This window comes from Panthera onca, chromosome B1 (genome assembly GCF_046562875.1).
Source record: "Panthera onca isolate mPanOnc1 chromosome B1, mPanOnc1 haplotype 2, whole genome shotgun sequence".
NCBI classification, from domain to species: domain Eukaryota; kingdom Metazoa; phylum Chordata; class Mammalia; order Carnivora; family Felidae; genus Panthera; species Panthera onca.
In genome coordinates this window covers 163,734,024-163,754,685 of record NC_138342.1, presented here as the reverse complement: position 1 = coordinate 163,754,685, position 20,662 = coordinate 163,734,024, and the positions used below count along the sequence as shown (strand labels likewise).

Genomic DNA, 20,662 nt, shown 5'->3' with positions numbered 1-20,662 from the left:
ACAGCAGGGTCTGCAGACCCAGAACACTTCTGCAGCACAGCAGGGTGAGATGCTGCTGTGAAGGGCTGGCACAGGATGCTGCCCGAGGACCGGTCGCTGGGCTGGGCTGGGCTGGGCATTCAGGGCTCTGTGGACGCTCCCTGCTGCCTCACAGCCAGCCTTTTTTAATCTCTGAAGCGCTGCAATAGCGAGGGGTGGGGAGCTGACACAGTGAAGAACCAAGTTCTGAAAAGTTCGTTCTATCGTCCACGAGGTTGCCATCCCAAACCGCCCCATCGAGCTGAGCTTGCTGATCTCCGGCGTGGCTGGCAGCCTTCTGAGCTTCCTCTGACAGGGGAATTTTACTTGCCTGTTTTGAAAACTCCTTCTCTTAACTAGCCGGGCGAGGGGGCGGAGGGATCTCATATTTGAGTGAAAACAGCTGATCTCCACATTCAAACCTGCCCGGCCTCACTTCACCAGGACACCAGGGCCCCTCTGATGGAGTCAAGTTTCACCAGCCCTGATGTTCTGGAGAAATCAAGTGGATACAAACGGACATATTTCTGAATTAGATGGCTTTAGAACTTAGAGCTAAAGTTTGAGCCATGGGTTTAAAACTTACAGACACTTGAGGTGGGAAGAGCTTTGGAGGCCATCTAGCCCAAGCCCTTAATTGTGGATCAGGAACGCAAGAAAAAGAGAACGGCAAATGAGTAGCAGGTTAGGAAATGGGATTAGAAGCTGGCCCGTGCTCCCCACTAATTGATGCCGTTAGTTTTATGCCAGGGTCATCCTCATTGTTGCTAGGATCCTGAGGGCAAGAGTATTCTGGACTTGACATTGCCTTACATGTTCTTCCTAGGTGGTGTGAGGTTTTACAACTCAAGACCCGGCCAGCCATCCCAGATGGAACTCCTTCCTGCCTTATGGATAATGCGGGGCCTGCGGGGCCCCAGTGAAAGAGGATGGTGTAGCCTGAGGACTCTCCATGCTTGTGACAAGCACTAAAGTTTTAGAGAGTGCTTTTTTTGAGGTGTAATGCACATCTCTGCTCCTAGTAAAACAGTAGAATAATCCTAGCTTAGTTTCTGCTAGTATTTCTTTTACACAGCAGTGACTCTAACCCCAGCTTTTGTAACACTCTGCCGTGCCATCAGCAAGATAGGCCTGTTTTCGTAGTTTCTTGTTTTCTCTCATTGTTTTCAGCACACCGATGAAAACCATGATGTAAATGTACTGAACAGCAGACAGCTTTTAAAAAAATAACTTTTAAAAAGGGAACTTGATCTTCAAGACCAATTTTAAAGATCATCCCAGACGGTTGTTAAACACTAAACACTATAAATATTGCCTCCTCTAAAGGCTGAAAACCACTGTTTACTCTTGGTAAAACAGTTCATAAGAGGCTGTTCCCTACAGTCAAAACAGTGTTTTTATTTGAGAGAAAAATAATCTTTCACTGGCTAGCGAGGTGAAAGGTAAGAGGAAAGGGGAGGCTAGGAAGGGAGATAAAGGAACAGGAAGTAGGTAGGGCAAGAGTCAGACTAAGGGCAGAAAAGACAAAGTGCTATCACATCAGTGGCTCAGGAGCAGGGCTGCCCTTCCACATCATCCCGTCACAGGCCAGAGGGTGGCCTCGGAGGGGCACCGCTTACCACAGCTGGTGCAAATCCTGAAAGGTGTCATGACCATGCTGGGGGGGGGGGGGGGGGAAGGGGAGGGAGTGGGGATGGATGGATGGATGGATGGACGGATGGATGGGTGAATGCTGGGGATGAGGCAACTCTCTCTCTCTCGTTAGGTATGTGAAATTGGTAGACCCTAGAAGCCAGAACTGGTGAGGGTTGCTAGGCTTCAGACCTGCCCTCACAGTGACCGTGGGTGGATGCAGGGACCGCACGAGGCCTGCAGCTCTCCTCTGGCTGTGTGGGAGCCCACACCCAGCCAGAACCCACCTGGCCCCCTCACTAGCCCTTCCAGAGCCTCCGTTCCTTCCTTGCCCCCATAGGTCCTTGTTGCTTTCCACCGTCCTTCCATCCAGACTGCCTGCCTCGTCTGCTTTGTCCCCAACCCCAACAAACAGTGCCTCTTCATACGCCTCTAATCCCACTGCACCTATCCACGCAGAAATCCACAGTTCATCTGTGCTGGAAATTCCAAGTTAACCAGACAGATATGCAAACATCCAACAGGAGCGGTAGCTCCTTCTGAATAATACTATTCCTCAGTCCAGAAGTCAGGTGGATTCCCTACAGTCTTGGGGTTATGGTCAAGTCAGAGACCTGTAACTGCTGTTAAGAGACATGTTACTTAGGGCTGCAGCCAGGGGAGACAGAGGGAAGGGAAAAACCCCTCGGATCATTGACCATCAGAGACAATTTTATTGACTCACAGAAACAAACCCAAAGCCCTCTGCAGCAGCTCTGAGCTCAGACCTTGTCCTGCCACGTTTCATGGACCTACACTTGTAACACTGAGCAACTTGTCCTTCAAAGTAGCACTTCAATCCCCACAACAACCCTGTGAGGTAGGTATCACCACCCTTCCCCTCCTGAGCCAGGTTACAGATGGGGAAACCGAGGCACGAGTTAACAGAGAGCAAGTCACGTGGGAGTTCAGGGTTAGCACTGGAGCTGGAACACAAAATGACTCTTGGTTCCCACCACACGCTAGTCACCGATCACCTTGCTTCTCACCGTCCCCTCTGGTGACTGCCCGTGGCAGCAGCACAGGAATGAAACCTCGCTTTGCTGAGAGCCCCTGCAGACAACAGTTTTCTTTCCATCCAGTCTGCAGAGCTCCGGGGCAGGGGGTGATGTTCAGGCCAAAGCAGGCCGCACCGCCTCGGCGCTGTCTCCTCGCGCACGGGTGGACCCCTTCCCCAGCAGAGCCCCTGGCACGTGGCACCCGCAACAAACCAAACACAGGCCCACGGCCGATTCTTCCCGACCACTCAGTCCCACATGTGTGCAGGTGGAGAGGGGACTTTAATGGCATTCCCCCAATGGACTCATTGTAAAGAAGACAAGAAGGGTGTCCCATCCCAGGCAGCGGCCCCCAGCGGCGTCCGCTTCCGATGGCAAGCCCAGGGGTCCCCGGGGCGGTCCTGAAGAAGCTGGAGTCCTAGGCTCCAGGGCGGCCTGAGGAGCCCTGCCGGTGGCAAGGACGCAGCAGTGGGGGTGGCAGGGGGCGGTGGCAGCTCCAGCTGGCTCGCGGGTCAGGCCTGCGAGTGGTGGCTCCAGCCAACGCGAGGCGCGGGCTCAGGACCGGCTCCTGTCCTCATGGTTCCCAACGATCATCTTGCTGTACAGCTTCTGCTGCTCCTCTTTGAACGTGTCCTTCACCTTCTCCCTCTTCAGACCACCATCCCTGATGGGAGAAAGGCTGGTGTAAGAGCAAAGAAGGCCTCCAGCCCACCCAGTCACAGCCAGCAGCAACACGCTGCTCCAAACCCAAGAAGAACCTGTCAGAAACAAAAGTACCCCGTGGCTCTCTCCCTCCCGAGGTGCCGTCAGTAGTGAGGCTGCACGCCCCAACTCCACCGTTTCTATTATAGCTCTCACTCTTGCCCTGGGGTCAGAACTCCCCACTCATGTTCAAGGCACTTTGTAATCACTTCAACCTACCAAGGAGTTTACAATTCTTTCTACCAATTTGCCCTCACCTTACAAAAGATACAGGAGGTATTCTGGGATCATGGAATGTGAGCCAAGCTTTAAGAAACACTGAGACTATAATGAATCCGCACATCTGATCTGTGGGATAAAATCTGTAAATTCAGACCCAGGGATTCTGCAAATTCATGCCAACAACAAACAAGGGGAGCTGCCACTCCTGACTTCTTCTGTGCGTGAGGGACAGTGCTGCAAAGGAAACCAAGTCACTCTCAGGGTCCTGGGCTGACAACCCTGGCACCGCCCCCCAATATCTCCCAATCAATTCCCTATACTTGGATTTGCTTCTTCAAAGTCCCACTCCCATTCGTCACCCCAACTGCTCGCCTACACCCTAGAATGAGCATCTCTCACCTTCAACAACTAATGGAAGCCCAAGTCCACCTTCAGGCTTTCCACTACAGCTTTTTTCCCCCTTTGAGTTATGGAGGTGGCCATGGCAGAGAAAGTCTGGACGGACCTTATGCTGATGCCCGTACCATCTGCTGCCCCTTTACAAGCCATGGCAAAGGTAGTCACGCTGGTCGTTCTTAGGCCTCGCGGACAGGGCATGCGGGCAGTGGCAAACACTCCAGCTCCAGCAGCCTGTCAGACCGGAGTTCAAAGTCTGGCTCCACTGCTTGCTCTGTGACTGTGAAAACGGTTACCTGACCTCTCTTGAGTGCGGGTGTCCTGTTTGTAAGATGGGAGTAACAATGCTCATACTGCAGGCACCTGCTGTGAGGACGGAGTGAGCTCGGCACCTAGAGCAGCCTCAGCACAGCGTCTGGCTGATGAGGAGTGTTCGATAAGGGAAGCAATTTTTAAAAGGCCATACCTGAGAGCCATGCCATCACCTAAGAATCCACATGTCAGTATCAAATTTGAATTTCTACATTCTTTCCCCGTAATGCCCACTTTAGTCAAATGCCCTATAGAACTCACCCTTGTGCTTAAAACAAAGGGTCCTAGGGCATGGAATGATTTCCCTGAACCAGCATTCCTCCCGATCACAGTCCTGTAATTTGGAGGCTAACTATTGCATATTCTGGCGTAAGGGTCCACAACTATGGCCCGTGGGCCGAATGCAGCCTGGTAACTGTCCTGATAAAGTCTTACTGGAACACAGGCATGCTCCTTTGTTCACACAGTCTCTGGTTGCCGCCACACTACGATGGCACACTTAAGCTGTTACAACGGAGACCACATGATCCACAAAGTAAAAAATTTACTGACTCTACAGAGAAAGTTTGCCAACTGCTGCTCTAATAGGTAACAAGCCAAATACAATAAAGGAAACTTCTGTCTTTCCAAGGATAGTCCAGTTTTGCCAAATGTACAAGATCAGAGAGCCCAGTGCTTCTATGAAGTTTCCAGACCAGCATCAGGCCAGCCCTTCTGAAGGACCAGGACTGCCTGGTGCTCTGGTAGACTAACACAAACCCAGAAGGTACACAGAATCAACTGCTTCAGTCTAGTCATGCTGGGCTCTGTGTTCCCCAAAGTTAGGGCGGCATGGACTACTTCTGAGTTGACACCAGGAGAAAGGAGTCAAACTGTTCACTCTCCAAGGCTGACAAGCTGAATTCTCTACAACAGGGAGAAGGCGGATTCTTTGTAAATGGAGTCAGCAATTCAGCTTCTGCTTCAGAAATTCCCATCCTGCTACACTCAGCTGATAAAACCCGGCTCTGACTCACCAAAGCAGGTCCACGAGCCCTCCCTGCCTGGCAATGGCCGATTTCACCCTATTTGCAAACTGGACGGCATCTTCATCAGTCTGTGAGAAAGAATAAATGAGACCACTCAACACAGGCTGATGTCACACAGATAGAAGTGAAGACTTCTGCATGGTGTGGGGACCCACCTCTCTGGTCATGGGAGGCAGGTACCAAACACTGCAGACAATGGCCCAGCTGGTCATCATTCTCAGCAGGTACGTTACCATCCCATATTTGCTGCTGTTCCAGAAGGCATCACCAAACTGAGGGTCATACTGAAAAAGAGTGGAAAATTGGATGGTAAGAAGTCAGTAGTTCAAACGAGGTGGGTTGTCAACAGCAACTTTTGTGAATACATCACCTGGGGCAGTATCAGTACCAGAAAGCCATACTCAGACCCCTCCATGAACACTTCTGAAATGATTCTACACCTGGGCACTATGACCTTTAGCAACACGAACCCCCCGATTGACTCAGATTTTGCTGTGGATCATTAGGGAGGACTCTCTGAACCGCCTTCCCCCAACAAACGTCCTCCTTCTCTTTGATCCATTTCAGGTTTTACTCATTCATGGGTGTATGTAGTTATTAACATGTTTAAGCAGATCCAAAACCAGAGAAGAGGATTAGACACTCCCATATCTCCACTCCCCAGATTCAACCATTACCGACATCCCACCATCCTTGCCCCCGTCATCCTTGCCCCCACCATCCCGCACCCGCTCACAAACCCTATCTCCAACAATGGTGTCCTTCACTCCTCAATGCTTCTACATGTGCCTCACTCAAACAGAGACACCTTCTCACATCACTGCCAAGTTTTTAAGATCATTTCTGGTGCTCCGGACCAAGGAGAAGACAATTACAAAGCTTACGCTATGCTTCTGTAATTATACCTCTAACAAAGCTAATGATCTGTTTAAGCGGGAGGCTCTGCTCTGATCACATCGCCAGCATTCTAGAGGGAACAGGGGTGCAACAGCTCACGAGGCCACCACACGCGTGCTGCCCTCCCTGCCAAGCGGCAGGCTCAACAGAGACTTTCTTTTGCCAATGACTCTAGTGGAGGCTAAGGCTGTACTCCAGTGGTATCTTGTGGGAAAAGTGGCTGACACCGTGACCCGCAGTCTCACCAACAGAAGAAGAATTTAAGCAGCAGGTAAGCAGGGTTGGGAGAGCTGTGCAAGCTATCAAAGCAGCAGCAAAAGGAACACAGTCTTCGAAGACAATGACCGAACCGACTGTCCTGCAACTGCCAGCACGTGTCTGAAGGGCTCTCACAGACATGACACCAGACTGTAATTATAGCGCAAAGACGGGGACCAGAATGGGGAAAATTAGAAAGAGGCAGAATCTCAAGAGTTCTCCCACAGGACCTAGCTGCCACTGTGTCAGAAATGCCCTTTCTCTGCAGAAGCTCGAGAAGGAACACCAGCAGGGACGCTGTGGAGACTAAGGCACTTGACAGGCTGGGGCAGGATTTGGACTACACAATCTTTTCTAAGGCTCTCCAAGCCACTTTATGATTCTCAGAACAGAAATTGGATAATTATGCCTAGTTGTGGACTGACTACAGGAAGGAAGACATTTAGATTAAATTACAGACTCAACTAAGAAATTCAAATTTATAGAAAGCTTTGTGAGTTTATATTATAATAGCAAAGGGAAATAAAGGAGAAGAACGAGTTTTAAATAGAAGCTAATGTTTAAAAACTGCACAGAGAAACGAAAACTGTTCAAGCATAATTTTTTCCTCCATTTGAAACTGGCATCCCTTTGTATGGCCATCCCTGATCTATTACTTATGGCTTGCAATTTATAAACAGAAAGAGTTACAAACCCCTGTTAGAATCTCTCTGCAGCACTATCACCAACAGCCAAATTAAGGAAAGAGCCCAAATGTCCTTCGACAGATAAATGGATGAAGAAGATGTGGTGTATACATATAATGGGGTACTCCTCACAATCAAAAAGAATGAAATCTTGCTAACCTGCAACATTGTGGATGGAATTAGAGAGTATTATTCTAAGCAAAATAAGTCAGAGAAAAGACAAATAGCATATGGTTTCATTCATATTTGGAATTTAAGAAACACACCAGATGAACACAGGGAAGGGAAGGAAAAATAAGATAAAAACAGAGAGGGAGGAAAAATAAGAGACTCTTAAATACAGAGAACAAACTGAGGGTTGCTGGCGGGGTGGTGGTGGGGGATGGGCTAAAGAGCTGATGGGCATTAAGGAGGGCGCTTGTTGGGATGAGCACTGGGTGTTACATGGAAGTGATGAGTCACTGGGTTCTACTCCTGAAACCAATACCACACTGTATATTAACTAACTTGAATATAAATAAGTTTTTAAAAAAAGAAAAAAAGAGAAGCTAATGTTTATGTTTTGAAGAAAGTGGTGTTACATTTTATAAGCACTATATGGATAAAATAGTTGATGTTATGTGTGCCAGCACTTTGTTTAGAGTTGATTTTCTGTTCCATGCTGGGCAGACACTGTTGAGAGAAAAACAAAGCAAAAACTCAAAATAGTAATAAATTTCTCAAAGTCAAATAATGGTTTAATTTTGGTGCAAATGTAGTAAGAGCCTTGAAATTGCTAAGATTGTCCAAATTTGATTACCAATGAAGGCTTTATAACAACTAGCAAAGTTGTAGAGCAAAAGGTTTTTTTTTTCTGTTTTTTGTTTTCTTTGAGAGAAGAAGAAAGCTGGAGTTGGAGAGGGGCAGAGGAAGAGAGAATCTTAAACAGGCTCTACACTCAGTGGGGAGCCCAACACGGGGGATCCATCCCACAAACCTGAGTTCATGACCTAAGCCAAAATCAAGTCGGATGCTCAAAGGACTCAGGCACCCCAAGCAGAAGTTCTTAATCATAAGTGTTTGTTAATAAATTTGGGGAGGGAATGAAATTATATGTAAAATTTACATGCCTTTTGGGGCACCTGAGTGGCCCAGTCGGTTAAGTGTCCGACTTCAGCTTGGGTCATGATCTTGCAGTTCATGGGTTCGAGCCCTACACTGGGCTCGCTGCTGTCTGCACAGAGCCCGCTTTGGATCCTCTGTCCCCCTCTCTCTGCCCCTGCCCCATTTGTGCTCTCTCAAAAAATAAACATTAAAAAAAATTTTTTTTTAAAAATTTACATGCCTTTTTCTTTGGAGAAGAGCCATAACTGCCCCAAGGGTCCAGGTACCCAAACTTGTTAAGAACCACTGCTCCACAGCAGGGTTCCCAAACCAGCGCATCAGCAGCACCCAGAATGGGTTAGAAATGCAAGTTCAGAAACACCCAGCAATCTGCATTTTCCCAGTCCTCCCAGGTGATGTTGACGCAGCTGTAAAGAACCGATGTTCCGGAGTGAGCAGGGACAGTGAGGAAGGGCCTCCTCTAGGAACTTGTTTCTTACGAGCATGTACAGAGCAGCCCAGGATCCCTAGTACATTCAAATGCAGGACGGCATGCACATGACACAAACACCGCTCGCCAGGTTCTTCCCCATAGCAGACACAGTTAATGGACTGTTTTCTTTCTTGAGTTCCCAGAGACAGCACCCTCAACAGGTGGCTTACGCAGCCCTGACCCATGGATCAGTTAGTTAGTTACCCTACAGCCACTGTTCATGTGCCATTCCTGCACTGGAGCTCTGCCTCCCTAGTTAAGGGGAGGGCTGGTGAGTGTTTGCTTACCCAGGAGAAACCCCTCTTCCTCAACTGCGCGAGCTGTGCTGGCAAAGTGACAGTGATTCTTTCAAAATAATGCTCTGCAAACAGCAAGCAGACCCTTGCAAAAGTATAGAGACTAAATTCTAAGTATAACTGACACAGATTTACTCATTGTTTCACCCTGATCTGAGATTTCAACGTCAATACTTTAAACATACTGACAACAGCCTGTGGTGTTTAGAAATCATAGTATTCTTTTAGAAATAGTACAATGTAAGTATTTATAAAATCAGATGGACGTGATGGGGGGCAGGAAGGAGAAAAAAGAGAAACTGACTGAATTCTATACTCCCAGGTAAGTCTGAGCAGTTAGAGGTACAAGCACCCGAAAAGTGGGGGAGCAGCCTAGACGAGCTCTTTGGGTGCATTTCATTTTCATAAGCTGTTCCTGGTACAGAAAATGACATCACAGCCCAAGCTGTGGAGCTGTCTCTTCCTTCAGTGTTAAGAACACATCTGTAGCCATCCGTGCTGGCCTCTCCACCAACTGTACAAATCCAGCCGGGCCACACCCTCAACTCCCTGCGGCAAGCCTCCTCTTCGAGTGGAGTACCTTGCATTCTGGGTAGGTTTAGGAAGAAAGAGGTGATGGGGGGGGGAGGGTGGCGACAAGCAAAGCTTGTGAAGGGTCCCCCACCTCCTGAATCTGGTGGTGGCAGTGAGGTGTGGGCTCTAATTGGCTGTTCCTCATTCAGCCCCTCCCCTGCCCCTTCTAATGGGCTGGAGACTGTGAACAATTCCACGGTCTCCTCCTCCAGCACACTCTACCCACACTAGCCAAGCCCAAGCTGCTCCACTGGAGGATCAACCCACGAACCAGTGACACCAGCTTCTTCCTCCCCTTTCTCTTGCTGTGTCCCATTCATGGCATCTGCGGTAACAACCACATGTCCCCTCAGAGGTCCTGATTGTACCTTGATAGCAACAGGGTAAACTGTGGCTCCAATCTCAAAACTTCCTTTTTTGAACATCATCACTGATGTATTATTGATGCAGGTTCCTAAAATGCAGAAGAGAGTAAAATGCTATTTCTTTTGGTCCTTTACCTCAGAGACTAGGAGTTTAAGGACTAAATACAATAATAAAACCTCTTTTAATGGCTTTTCAAACAGGATAAATCTGTCATCTCCATAGCTTATGGATGAATACCTAAAAGGGATAAGCAAGACACTGTACTGTTTCTTACTCTAGTACAAGATCATTTTCCCAATTAACACACCCAGATTAGATAAAAGGCCAGAGCCACTCAGTGGACTTGGGAGGTCTCAGTAAGAATCTACATGAAGCTGAGATCCCACTGACAATACTATAGAGGGGACTCCTGCATTGGGAAAGGTCACACTATGGCCTTCAGTCCAAATTCTGAACTTTCCTGAGTGTTCAGTCCCACAACAAATTTTGAGGGGGACCGAACATTATTCAGTGAAAACAGAGAACCCCTGCAAGGGTTGGGGGACTTGGTCTGAGGTGGCAGCAGAGTCATCATCCTGCATGGCTTTCCCACCCTCCCCACCCAGAAACTCTGCAGTGATCGACCCCTTCTTACCCTCTGGGAAGATGAGGATGGGTAGCTTGCTTTTATCCTGCACATGCTCAGTCAGTCTTTAGAAGAGACAAATAGAACAAAGGTTCAGACAGCCTTATGTCCATCATCACCAAATGCACTTATAAAACAACCTATGCAGATGTCACAGGGGATGTCGTATATGAGTTAACAAATAACGACTATCTTTTACAAACCCACAGTCTAAATTGTATAAAGACAAAGCTTATGAAGACACAGAAAATCAGATGACTACTATTTAACTCCTACAACTATCGAATGCAGTCTTAACATCTATGTAGAGGACACTGCTCAAACTTGGGGCTACTAAAAGAATGTGCCTGCCACAGGGCCTTGAGGACAGCACCCTCAATAAACACCTGTTACTGGACTTCTGGACTTCCTAACAGCCATGCTGGGTTGGACCTACAGTCCACCTGGCTTTACACCATCCCTGAGAGATGAGGTAAAGGGAGTCCAATGGCAGGTCCATTTGCCCTGTGGAATACCGCCTCACCTGAGTCTTGCTGCTCTCCATTCCCTGCAAAGCTCTCACCATTGCTTACACCACATCTACCTTTCTTTCAAACTTGAAAACAGAGAAGCACTTGGTTCCATTGCCTTAAGTTGGTTTTTATTTGTGATAATGAATTCACCTTGAGATTTCAGATAGCGTTAAAAGTTCATATGTTTAGGGGCACCTGGGTGGCTCAATCGGTTAATTGTCTGACTTCCGCTCAGGTCATGATCTTATAGTTGGTGGGTTGGAACCCCGCATTGGGCTCTGAGCTGTCAGCACAGAGCCTGCTTTGGATTCTGTGTTTCCCTCTTTCTCTGCCCTTCCCTTTCTCATGCTCTGTCTCTGTCTCTCAAAAAATGAATAAACATTAAAAAAAATTTTTTTTTAAAGTTCATACGTTTATCACAAGGAATAAAAAAGGTTAATTAATAGACGTTACTAACTTGACAAATGATACTAGGCTTTCTATACTTTTTATATTCCGTATTTTAGGGAAAAAAATGTTTTACTATGAAAGCAGTCTAGGCTCAGTGTAGAAGACACTATAATTCCACTGTGGAGGGATAACTACCCCTAAAATGCATACATTCTAACTGGTCTCACGGAGCAATGGCATTTCATTGATTTACCTTTTAGCCACCAGGTGGCGATCTTTCACTTCAGAACGCTCGAACCAGACGTGTGGGCAGGCCTTCACCATGGCTCTCTGAATCACACCCATGAGTCCCCCGTGCACTTGACCCACCTAACCTCACACAAAGGAATAACTGGGAGTGAAACCATCCTCACACAAATCCCCCACTCTGTGGAGAAAGCCCCAGATCCCAAAAGGAAAGTACCGCGACCTCTCACCCTCTAACATTTTATTGATCAACACGTTTCTCACTATAAAGACACCATTGTTAGACTCCCTGAATCTTACATTCGCCTTTTAATCAGCCAAAGCAAAAATATGTAATTGAAAACACAGCTGAGGGGCGCCTGGGTGGCGCAGTCGGTTAAGCGTCCGACTTCAGCCAGGTCACGATCTCGCGGTCCGTGAGTTCGAGCCCCGCGTCAGGCTCTGGGCTGATGGCTCGGAGCCTGGAGCCTGTTTCCGATTCTGTGTCTCCCTCTCTCTCTGCCCCTCCCCCGTTCATGCTCTGTCTGTCTCTGTCCCAAAAATAAATAAAAAACGTTGAAAAAAAAATTAAAAAAATAAGAAAACACAGCTGAAAGCCCTAAAAAGAACTAAACTGAAAGCCCTAAAAAGAACTAATGGAGCTGAGCAATACCTTGTGTAAAAATGCTTTCCCTGGGCAGATTGTCCAATGCCCTTGAACCCAGTCCTTTCAAATCCTTCCCTGTCCTTCACCCCTTTCCGTGGTCTACCTAAACATCCAAAGTCTAATCTCCAACCGCACTCAGTTACTCTGATCAGAATACTTCCTATCAAAGTACCGAGGAGTTCTCAAAGCAATAGAAACAAAGGCTACAATCTATGTTGGGGCCCACATGTAAAAACATGGCTCCATGTTTACACCCTTAGGTAAGAGATCTATGAAGGGACCAGAAGCGTCCTAGCCCTGAGCATTCTAAAGTTCTTACTTGCCCAAGAAAGCAACAGAAGAAGGTCTTACCATGGCATAGTAGCCATCACTGGCCAAAATGATGACATCAATGGGAGAGGTGTGATTGGCCACACAGATGCCACCGTTTCGAGGCCTGTTTTCCCTGTGTTTAAAACATATGCAAAGCAACAAAAATCCATGGGAAACCATTCATGTGGAGCCTGCTGCCCCCCTCCTCACCAGATCCAGCAGCTCTGAGAGCTCAGAAGAGCCCCCGTGGGCTGGCTGCAGGTAGGTTGTGTTTTGCCAGTGCCATTTCCCTCCACATCATACCAAGTGACCTCACCTGTCATGGTAGGTAATGATGGCTGTCAGGGCTCGCACGCAGATCCGGTAACACATTAAGTGAACATGTTTACTCAGGAACTCCTTAAACCTGATACAACAGGACAAAGATTTTTGTTTTTATTTTACGCAGGGGAAGGCAGGAAAGTTACTGACTCTAACAATGTAATTATCATGCCTACAGTCCTTTATGACTGCTAAGTATTTTTATAAATATTGGTGGATATGATAAAACTACAATGTAATAGTGTCTTTATGACTGCATATGAGGACACAAAGAAATGAGGAGAATTGCTTAAATTCACCTAAGTTAATGGGTTTAGAATTTATAGCTCTCAAATGTCCACCACAGGTGAGTCTCCTCAATTCTCTTCCTTCCCAGCCAACACCTAGAGGCAGGGCAAAGGACAGAGGGTCTGACCTCACCAGCCCAGGGAAGAAGAGAGCCAGCTCTCGAACTTTCAGATGAAACAAATTTCTCTTAAAAAAAAAAAAAAAAAACAACACGAAAAAGCCCTACCTATATTTCTTATCCTCTTACCAATTTATCAACACAGCAGAATGCTCAAAAGTAAACAATGTGCTGTAAAATCTGCTGGCACTGAACTCCACGGCTGTGAGGTTCCTCCCTTCAACACTCTTCCCAGAGTGTCAGAGGGCAAAAGAACACAGTCACAGATCAAGACTGATGAAAAAAAACAACAAAAAACCCACAACCTTCATGCTGATGCCACTGTTATCACTGGCTTATCTTATCTATCGAAGATGCTGTGGATGTGGCTGTCCCCAAAGGAGTGGCCTGGCTGGAGCCACCATTTGTGGACATGGACTCACCTCCCGTTTGGCAGGTATCCCACCACGGTTGTGCCTACCACCAGAAGGCTAATCCCAGTGAAAGCAAGAGCTATCCTGTAAAGAAGAAGACCCATGAGAACACAGCACACAAATCCTTGCACTAAGGACAGAATCAAGAATGTGAAAATGAAAGTGGGCATCACAAAACCACCCCTAAGACCTGATCACCCAGGACCCATCTAGATAAGAGCTCCATCTAGAAAAGTGAGCAGGCCTATCATCACCAGAGAGCATCTGAATTCCAAGCTGCCAGTGAACTGTGGATTTGGCTCTCAGCTGACACGACCTCCTCAGGCATCAGGCTGCCAGAATGACGATGGAAAAGCCTACTGTTGGCTGCTGTGCCCTCAGGCACCTGCTGTCCTGCTGTCTTACCCTTCCCTTTGGCTCTGCACCCTGGCAGAAGCACAACTTCTCTGTAGAGCAATAGGAAGTAGAGCCCGAAGGTACCAGGAGCCAGCAAGGCGTACTCAGAATAGTACATGCTACAGAAAAACAGAGAGATCAATGTTGCCTCTGTATTAGAGAGGCACACTTATAGGAAAGAATTAGCCGCGCCCAGGGAGCAGTAATCAGAGTACACCACGTTCCCTGGTCCTGTGTTTAGTCCACGTAGGCGAGCAGTTTGATTTTAAGAAACCCAACTATTTCTGTCTGATATGCAGAGAATCCAAGGGCCTCTAAAGGATAATCACCAGTGTACCCTTCCAAGGGTCGGACGGACTGGCCAGTGACACAATCATACCATGATCCTTTCTAAAACGGGAAAGCAAAGCAGGGCGACCCAGGTAGGTCAGTCACGCCTCGGGCTTAGAGGCAGAGGCTCAGGCCTTTTGTCCCCATGAGGCCTGCCCTCACCTGAGTGGCAGAAGGAAGCAATATCGAATCAGCACTCCTAATCCCCATAAGACCGTGAGCCGAAGGCTGATGTACTGGAAGTTATAGTTGGTTCTGCTCAGCAGGTTCCAGGACTCCAATTCCTCTGCTGAGAATCTCTTTGTCACCTCATCATCCATAATGGTCTCCATTCCTTTCCGGCAAAAGTAGAAGATGTCAGAGAGCTCAAACTCTGGAGTATTATCCAGAGCCTTACTACTACCACTTCGACGGATTTCTTTGATCTCTTCTTCCAGCGAAGTGGGATCTTTTGCAATGATTCCTGCAAAAGAGAACACCCCTGTCAAGCAGCATGTTGGGAGGGTGCACGTTAAAAACATTCAGAGTCCACATCCTCCCTCTGATACAGTGAAGAGTATGTGTGGAATTACAAGCACTCAGGAACATAGACGGTTTGGGATAAGGAGTGAGAGCCAGGCTTACCATTCGTATAGGGCTTGTAAAGTTGGTGGTTCTTCTCCTTGGCGCCTCTCTCCATTCTCAAGGTGGCCCACTGTGGGGGGAAATGGCAACACAAGGAATGAGACCCTTCTTCACACAGTGAATGCCGCCATTTCCATCCCGGAAAGTCCCCATCCTGGTCACCTGAGATGGGACTGTGGCTGAGAAAGCACCCGCTCTACAAGGAAAGTCAAAGCCTTCTCCTTCTAGAGCAGGCCCCTCCTTGACAACAAGGAGACAAAAGTTAAGTTATCTATAGCAAAGGCCTGAGGACACCTGGGTCTGTTTCTCAGGCCTAGGTTCTCTCTGAATCTTTGTCTCCAGGATACTGAAAGAATTCACCAACTGCTGATACACAGACCTCTTGCATTTCCTCGTCACTGCCAAACAGCAGCTATTCACAAACAGCAAAATCAAGCATCCTTTAAGCGACTGCCTACCACTTGATGCTACGTACCTCCCAAATTATTCCAAAAGCCACAGTTTTAGTTTTTGAATATTAAAAAAATCTGTATGTCTAGACTGTCCATCCACCTCTAAGTAGCCTTTTAATAGAAGGACCCCAAGACCTGACATAGAAGGGCCTGAGAGTGGTTTAGTATTAAACAAAATCACACAAAAACACTATTTGGAGGGGCGCTTGGGTGGCTCAGTCAGTTAAGTGACCGACTCTTGATTTCGGCTCGAGTCATGATGTGAGTTCGAGCCCCACGTCGGGCCCCCTGCTAACAGTGTGGAGCCTGTTTGGGATTCTCTCTCTCTCCTCTCTCTCTGCTCCTCCCTCTCTCTCTCAAAATAAATAAATATACATTAAAAACAACAACAAAAACAACACTGCTTGGAGGTTTAAAGAAAATCTAGTTTGAAATCTAAGTCCTTTAATCACCTCACTCCAACACTCTTTTCCATCTATAAAATAAGACTGATAGGATGTCAACCTCCTGCTTCATGGGGTCACTGGGATCAGATGAGATCATGTATATGACAGAGGTTGGGAAACTGCAGACCACCCTAACTGTCCTCATTGCTACTGAAATAATAGCGGATTCCAGAAACGATCTAGAAAAGAAGCCTCTTCCTAGAGCCTCTCTTCTTTAACATCCATCTAGCCAAAGTCAGTGAGCCAGGGTCTCTCCTGCCACCCTCATAACGAGAAGTGGCAACAAGCTCACTCTCCCTGCCTGGAATGTTAGTGCTACACAGAAAGCTATGCCCATGACCAAAGAAATAGAACAGATATTTTAAAAGGTGTCTTTTCAAACTTCAGTTTCCTCAGTTACGCAAGCTATCATTCTGTGACACAGCAAAACCCACACGGCCTACAGCGCCTGGTGCGGACTCTGCTGGCAGAGCCACGCATAGTAGGAAGGCTATGCCGCGTGGTCTAGCAGAGCCAAAGGCAGGACACGAGTTTCTTCCGTGATCTGACCTCATGTGGAAACTTCTTAAACAGACAGCTTAGAGTCACCCACTCAAAGAGGGGTCTAAGGCAAGAAAACCCACATCACCCATTTTCTATACATCAGGTATTTAATTAGCACTGATGTTTTCTGGCTCTACGCATGGATGATCTTTTCTAGAAGAAAATGTAAATGAAGCTCCTAAAATGGAGGAAGGTGGATTCCACCTGTGAAGTCCATCTAGGGAGAAGATGAATAGGGGCAAGAGAGCTTAGAACAAGCCTGACATATACAGACACAGGTTGCTCAACCAGAATTTAGGCTTTTCCATTTTGGTCAAGACTGCATGCGTACAGCAAACATAGAATCAGAAAAACTTGGTTCTATAGGACAACTTTGGTATTTAGACAAGGTTGCAACAGGCAGGTAATATACGGTATCAAGCCTCTTGAGCACTAGAATTGAAGTCTGTGAGGACTGCTTCACTATGCAAAATTCAAGATTGCTGTGGTGTTTTAATGGGAATGGTACAGGTCAAATGAGACTCTATGTCTCCCAGCTCTATCACAGAGCTGTCCTAAATATCGCCTTGCCCTCCTGCTTTGTACCTGTAGCTTTGCTTTGTCACACTTCAGGTCCATTACAAAATGCTTCTGGGTTTAGAAGGGAACTGTGCAGTCACAAGAGTAGGAGGAAGGAGGGCAGGGCTAGAGGAACCTCGTTGTTGGCAGCGAAAAGCCTGTCACGGAGTGGGCCAATCCGTGAACTGGACTGCGTCAGCCTGGTGCAGAAGACTGAATGTAAGGGGTGACGCACAGGAGCAATGTCTGACAACCACACATCTGGCTTCTATGAGCTGTCACCTTATTAAAGAAGTACAGTGTTCAGAGACCCAGAATAAAACAGAGAATCCTAGGTTCAGAGTTCATTCCTATGAACCTCCTCTCCTTCCCCTGATGTGAGATGCCATCTACCACGCTACTCAGTATCAGATTACCAAATCATTCCCTTCTCAGCTTCTCCCAGAGAAGAGACCATGTGAGGGCATTAACAATGCCACACGCTCAGGTAACGTTAAACCCAAGGCAGACCTTGGCAGGTGAGGTGCAGGCCCAGTCCCTAAAAAGGCAGACGGTTCACTGGTGCATTTTTGCTAGTTGCTCCTTCTACCGAATGCTACAATTTAGGAATTAATCACAAGTAACGTCTAATAGTCTTAGCAACACTAATCTCAGCAGTCAGCCCCCACTGCATTTTTCCACATATATATCCAAAGAATGAGGCCCTTAGAAAAACCAGGCTCCCATCATCCAGCACCTTTATTCTCCTGCAAACACCACCTCTTTTAATGTCTCTTTTCTTTCCCTGCTTCAGCTGTAACCTCCAAGTAGCTACTAGCAAATCTGCAAATCTTTACTTCACAGAAGTGCCAACCTCTGTTCCTAATCGTCTGCTGGTCATCTCCATGTTCAAGTCCAGCTGGCTCTTAACAGCATGTTGCGAACTCAAAACAGCATACCTCCTCCCAACCCCAAAAGTGCTCCCCTCCCTGTGGCCCCAGGATCACTATCTCTCTGGTCATGCAAGCTTTCAAGCTTCCCATCTGTCACCAAGTCCTAGCAATCCTCCCCTGAAATGGCACCCTTCCACAGCTGCCTCTTGTGTGATGTCATCACCTTTGTCCCTAGCCTATTCTCTTGCCTGTATTAATGTAAAGGCGATTCAATTGCTCTTTCCTCCCTTCATGCCACTCAAACACATGCTGCCAGTCTGATCATGTCACTTCCTTGCTCAAAAACCTTCAATCGTTCTCCAATAGATAAAGAAACACTTAGTTTTGGGGTGCCTGGCTGGCTCAGTCGGTTAAGCATCCGACTTCGGCTCAGATCATGATGTCACAGTTCGTGGGCTTGAGCCCTGCATCGGGCTCTGTGCTGACAGCTCAGAGCCTGGAGCCTACTTCCAATTCTGGGTTTCCCTCTCTGCCCTTCCCTGCTCATGCTCTCTCTCTCTCTCTCTAATAAACACTGAAAAAAAAAAAAAAAAGAAAGAAACACTTGGTTTTATAATCCACCTCACTCCCTCTGTGCATCCAATGTTTTTACTCCACTAAACTATGTACTGTCTGCACTTCTAGAATGCTTTTGCCTTTTTAAGATCCAGTTCAAATGCCAACCCTTATACAAAATATTAGTTAATTCCTGTGGAGTTCATCTCTGCCTGTGTATTTTAATTGGCATCTAATTGTAAATTGGTTCTGTATGCATATACTTGTCTTTCATAGACTATGAACACCTTGAGGGGCGGGAGCCAGAACCTACCCATGTTCTCACTCCAGCAGAGTCTGACAGAGGAGAGGGCCCCACACGTAGTAGGCAGTCAATAAGGGCTGTATTTAATTAATCAACTCCCAGGATTTCTCTTCATCAAGGTCTCCGCATGAAAAGATGAGGGATAAAACCTAAAACTACTTTCCATCATCTTCCCCACTACAGTCACCTTCTCACCTCGTTCAGCTCATCCTTTCAGCCACTCAGGGTTATGTTACAATCACCCTTCTCACTGGGGTTGGGAGGGCAGACCTGACTGACACGACCTCGTTCACTATAGGCACATAAGGACCTGTTACTACTTCTGCTCTGTAGATGAGGAAGCACGTGGGAAAGCCTGATGACTGAAGTCAAGTTGCAGAGCTCGTGAGAAGAGCGCTGAATTTCAAGCTAAGGGGCACTGGATTGGAAAGCTCATGCCCATCCCACTACAATCCCACTGTACAGCCTCTTGGGTTTCCTCACAACCACCACTTGCTTTCTAGCATTCTCTGTCAGCCACTTCGGCTTTGTACTTCAATGTTAGATTACAACAGTCTCTGACCTGACCTGATAAATCTCTAGCCTATGAGGGAAAATAACTCCAGTCATTTCTTTCCATCTATTTCTATACTTTCTACTTTCTCCTTTCCCAAATCATCTTCAACTCAGTGGGAAGTCCACTCCCAGGACTTCTACCCCAAATAATACCATCATCACTGTGTTTAGGGTATATGTGAAGCACCAACATTAAAACAAAACCACTTTTAAAGAATACTGCTGCCCAGCCAAAGCATAAGAGACTGTTAAAAACTGAGAACAAACTAAGGGTTGATGGGGGGTGGGAGGGAGGGGAGGGTGGGGGATGGGTATGGAGGAGGGCACCTTTTGGGATGAGCACTGGGTGTTGTATGGAAACCAATTTGACAATAAATTTCATATATTGGAAAAAAAAAAAAAAAGAACACTACTGCCCTCTGCGCACGAAGACCTTCTGCAACTCAGCACTGACAAGACCTACACTGAGTTAAGTCTTCCAGGACAGGGAACAGAGAAGTCACTGACCCACCCATATTCTCCCCTTGGCAGGTATACCAACATTCTTTTACAGACAAGGATGTACTAATTGTGGGAAACTAGCTGTTAAGCCAGGGCTTACTTCGTTCTGCCAAAAGCACAGGTATCGCTACAGTATGGACCATGAGATACGCAGTTTTAATAATCCTTATGAAGATTACCCAGTAAAAGTGGCTGACAAAATCCCAAAACATGGATACAAAGTTATATACATATATATATAAATATGTATTATATGTATAACATATGTAATATACAATATATATTACACATATTATACATATATTACGTATATTATACATATAATATATATATATACTATTAACCACAACATATGAATGCAGTTGCCAAAGACTAAAAGGTAACACACGTACAAAACGTTAAAGGTACTATAAGCTGGGTAAACATCAACGAATGCTTAAAATTCTTTAATATTATATTATTTGTCCGGTTATCTACTGCTACATAACAAACCACCCCACAACTCAGAGGCTTAAAACACCACCACCAATTATTTTGCTCATGAATCTGCAAATTGTACCAGGTTTGACATCGGCTGGGTGGCTCAAAGGCTGAGGGCTGGGATCCTCTGCTGACTTGCTCACTCCTGTGTGTGGTAGTTGATGATGGTTGTCAGG

At 46.8% G+C, this 20,662-nt stretch overlaps 1 protein-coding gene and 1 long non-coding RNA gene across 3 annotated transcripts in view; both read right to left on the bottom strand.

Annotated features, from left to right (window-relative positions):
* Window positions 1–2,340: 2,340 nt before the first annotated feature.
* The window catches only part of GPAT4 (glycerol-3-phosphate acyltransferase 4), a 33,732-nt gene continuing 15,410 nt past the window's right edge, over window positions 2,341–20,662 (bottom strand). Inside the window, exons 3-13 of one of the 2 annotated variants that reach the window (XM_060653482.3) lie at window positions 15,221–15,290; window positions 14,759–15,059; window positions 13,880–13,954; window positions 13,047–13,136; window positions 12,770–12,863; window positions 11,780–11,895; window positions 10,634–10,689; window positions 10,002–10,087; window positions 5,503–5,631; window positions 5,336–5,415; window positions 2,341–3,351 (exon numbers count right to left, since the gene is read on the bottom strand). In XM_060653482.3, the coding sequence (XP_060509465.1) occupies window positions 3,243–3,351; window positions 5,336–5,415; window positions 5,503–5,631; window positions 10,002–10,087; window positions 10,634–10,689; window positions 11,780–11,895; window positions 12,770–12,863; window positions 13,047–13,136; window positions 13,880–13,954; window positions 14,759–15,059; window positions 15,221–15,290 (1,206 nt within the window). In that variant the 3' untranslated portion in view covers window positions 2,341–3,242. The remainder of the gene's footprint in view (window positions 3,352–5,335; window positions 5,416–5,502; window positions 5,632–10,001; window positions 10,088–10,633; window positions 10,690–11,779; window positions 11,896–12,769; window positions 12,864–13,046; window positions 13,137–13,879; window positions 13,955–14,758; window positions 15,060–15,220; window positions 15,291–20,662) is intronic. The other variant, XM_060653483.3, reaches the window with a different exon arrangement.
* LOC132691783 (uncharacterized) lies at window positions 5,916–9,995 on the bottom strand. Its single transcript, XR_009615990.3, has 2 exons — window positions 8,165–9,995; window positions 5,916–8,117 (listed from the first exon to the last, which is right to left on the bottom strand). It is a non-coding gene; the product is annotated as an uncharacterized LOC132691783 (long non-coding RNA).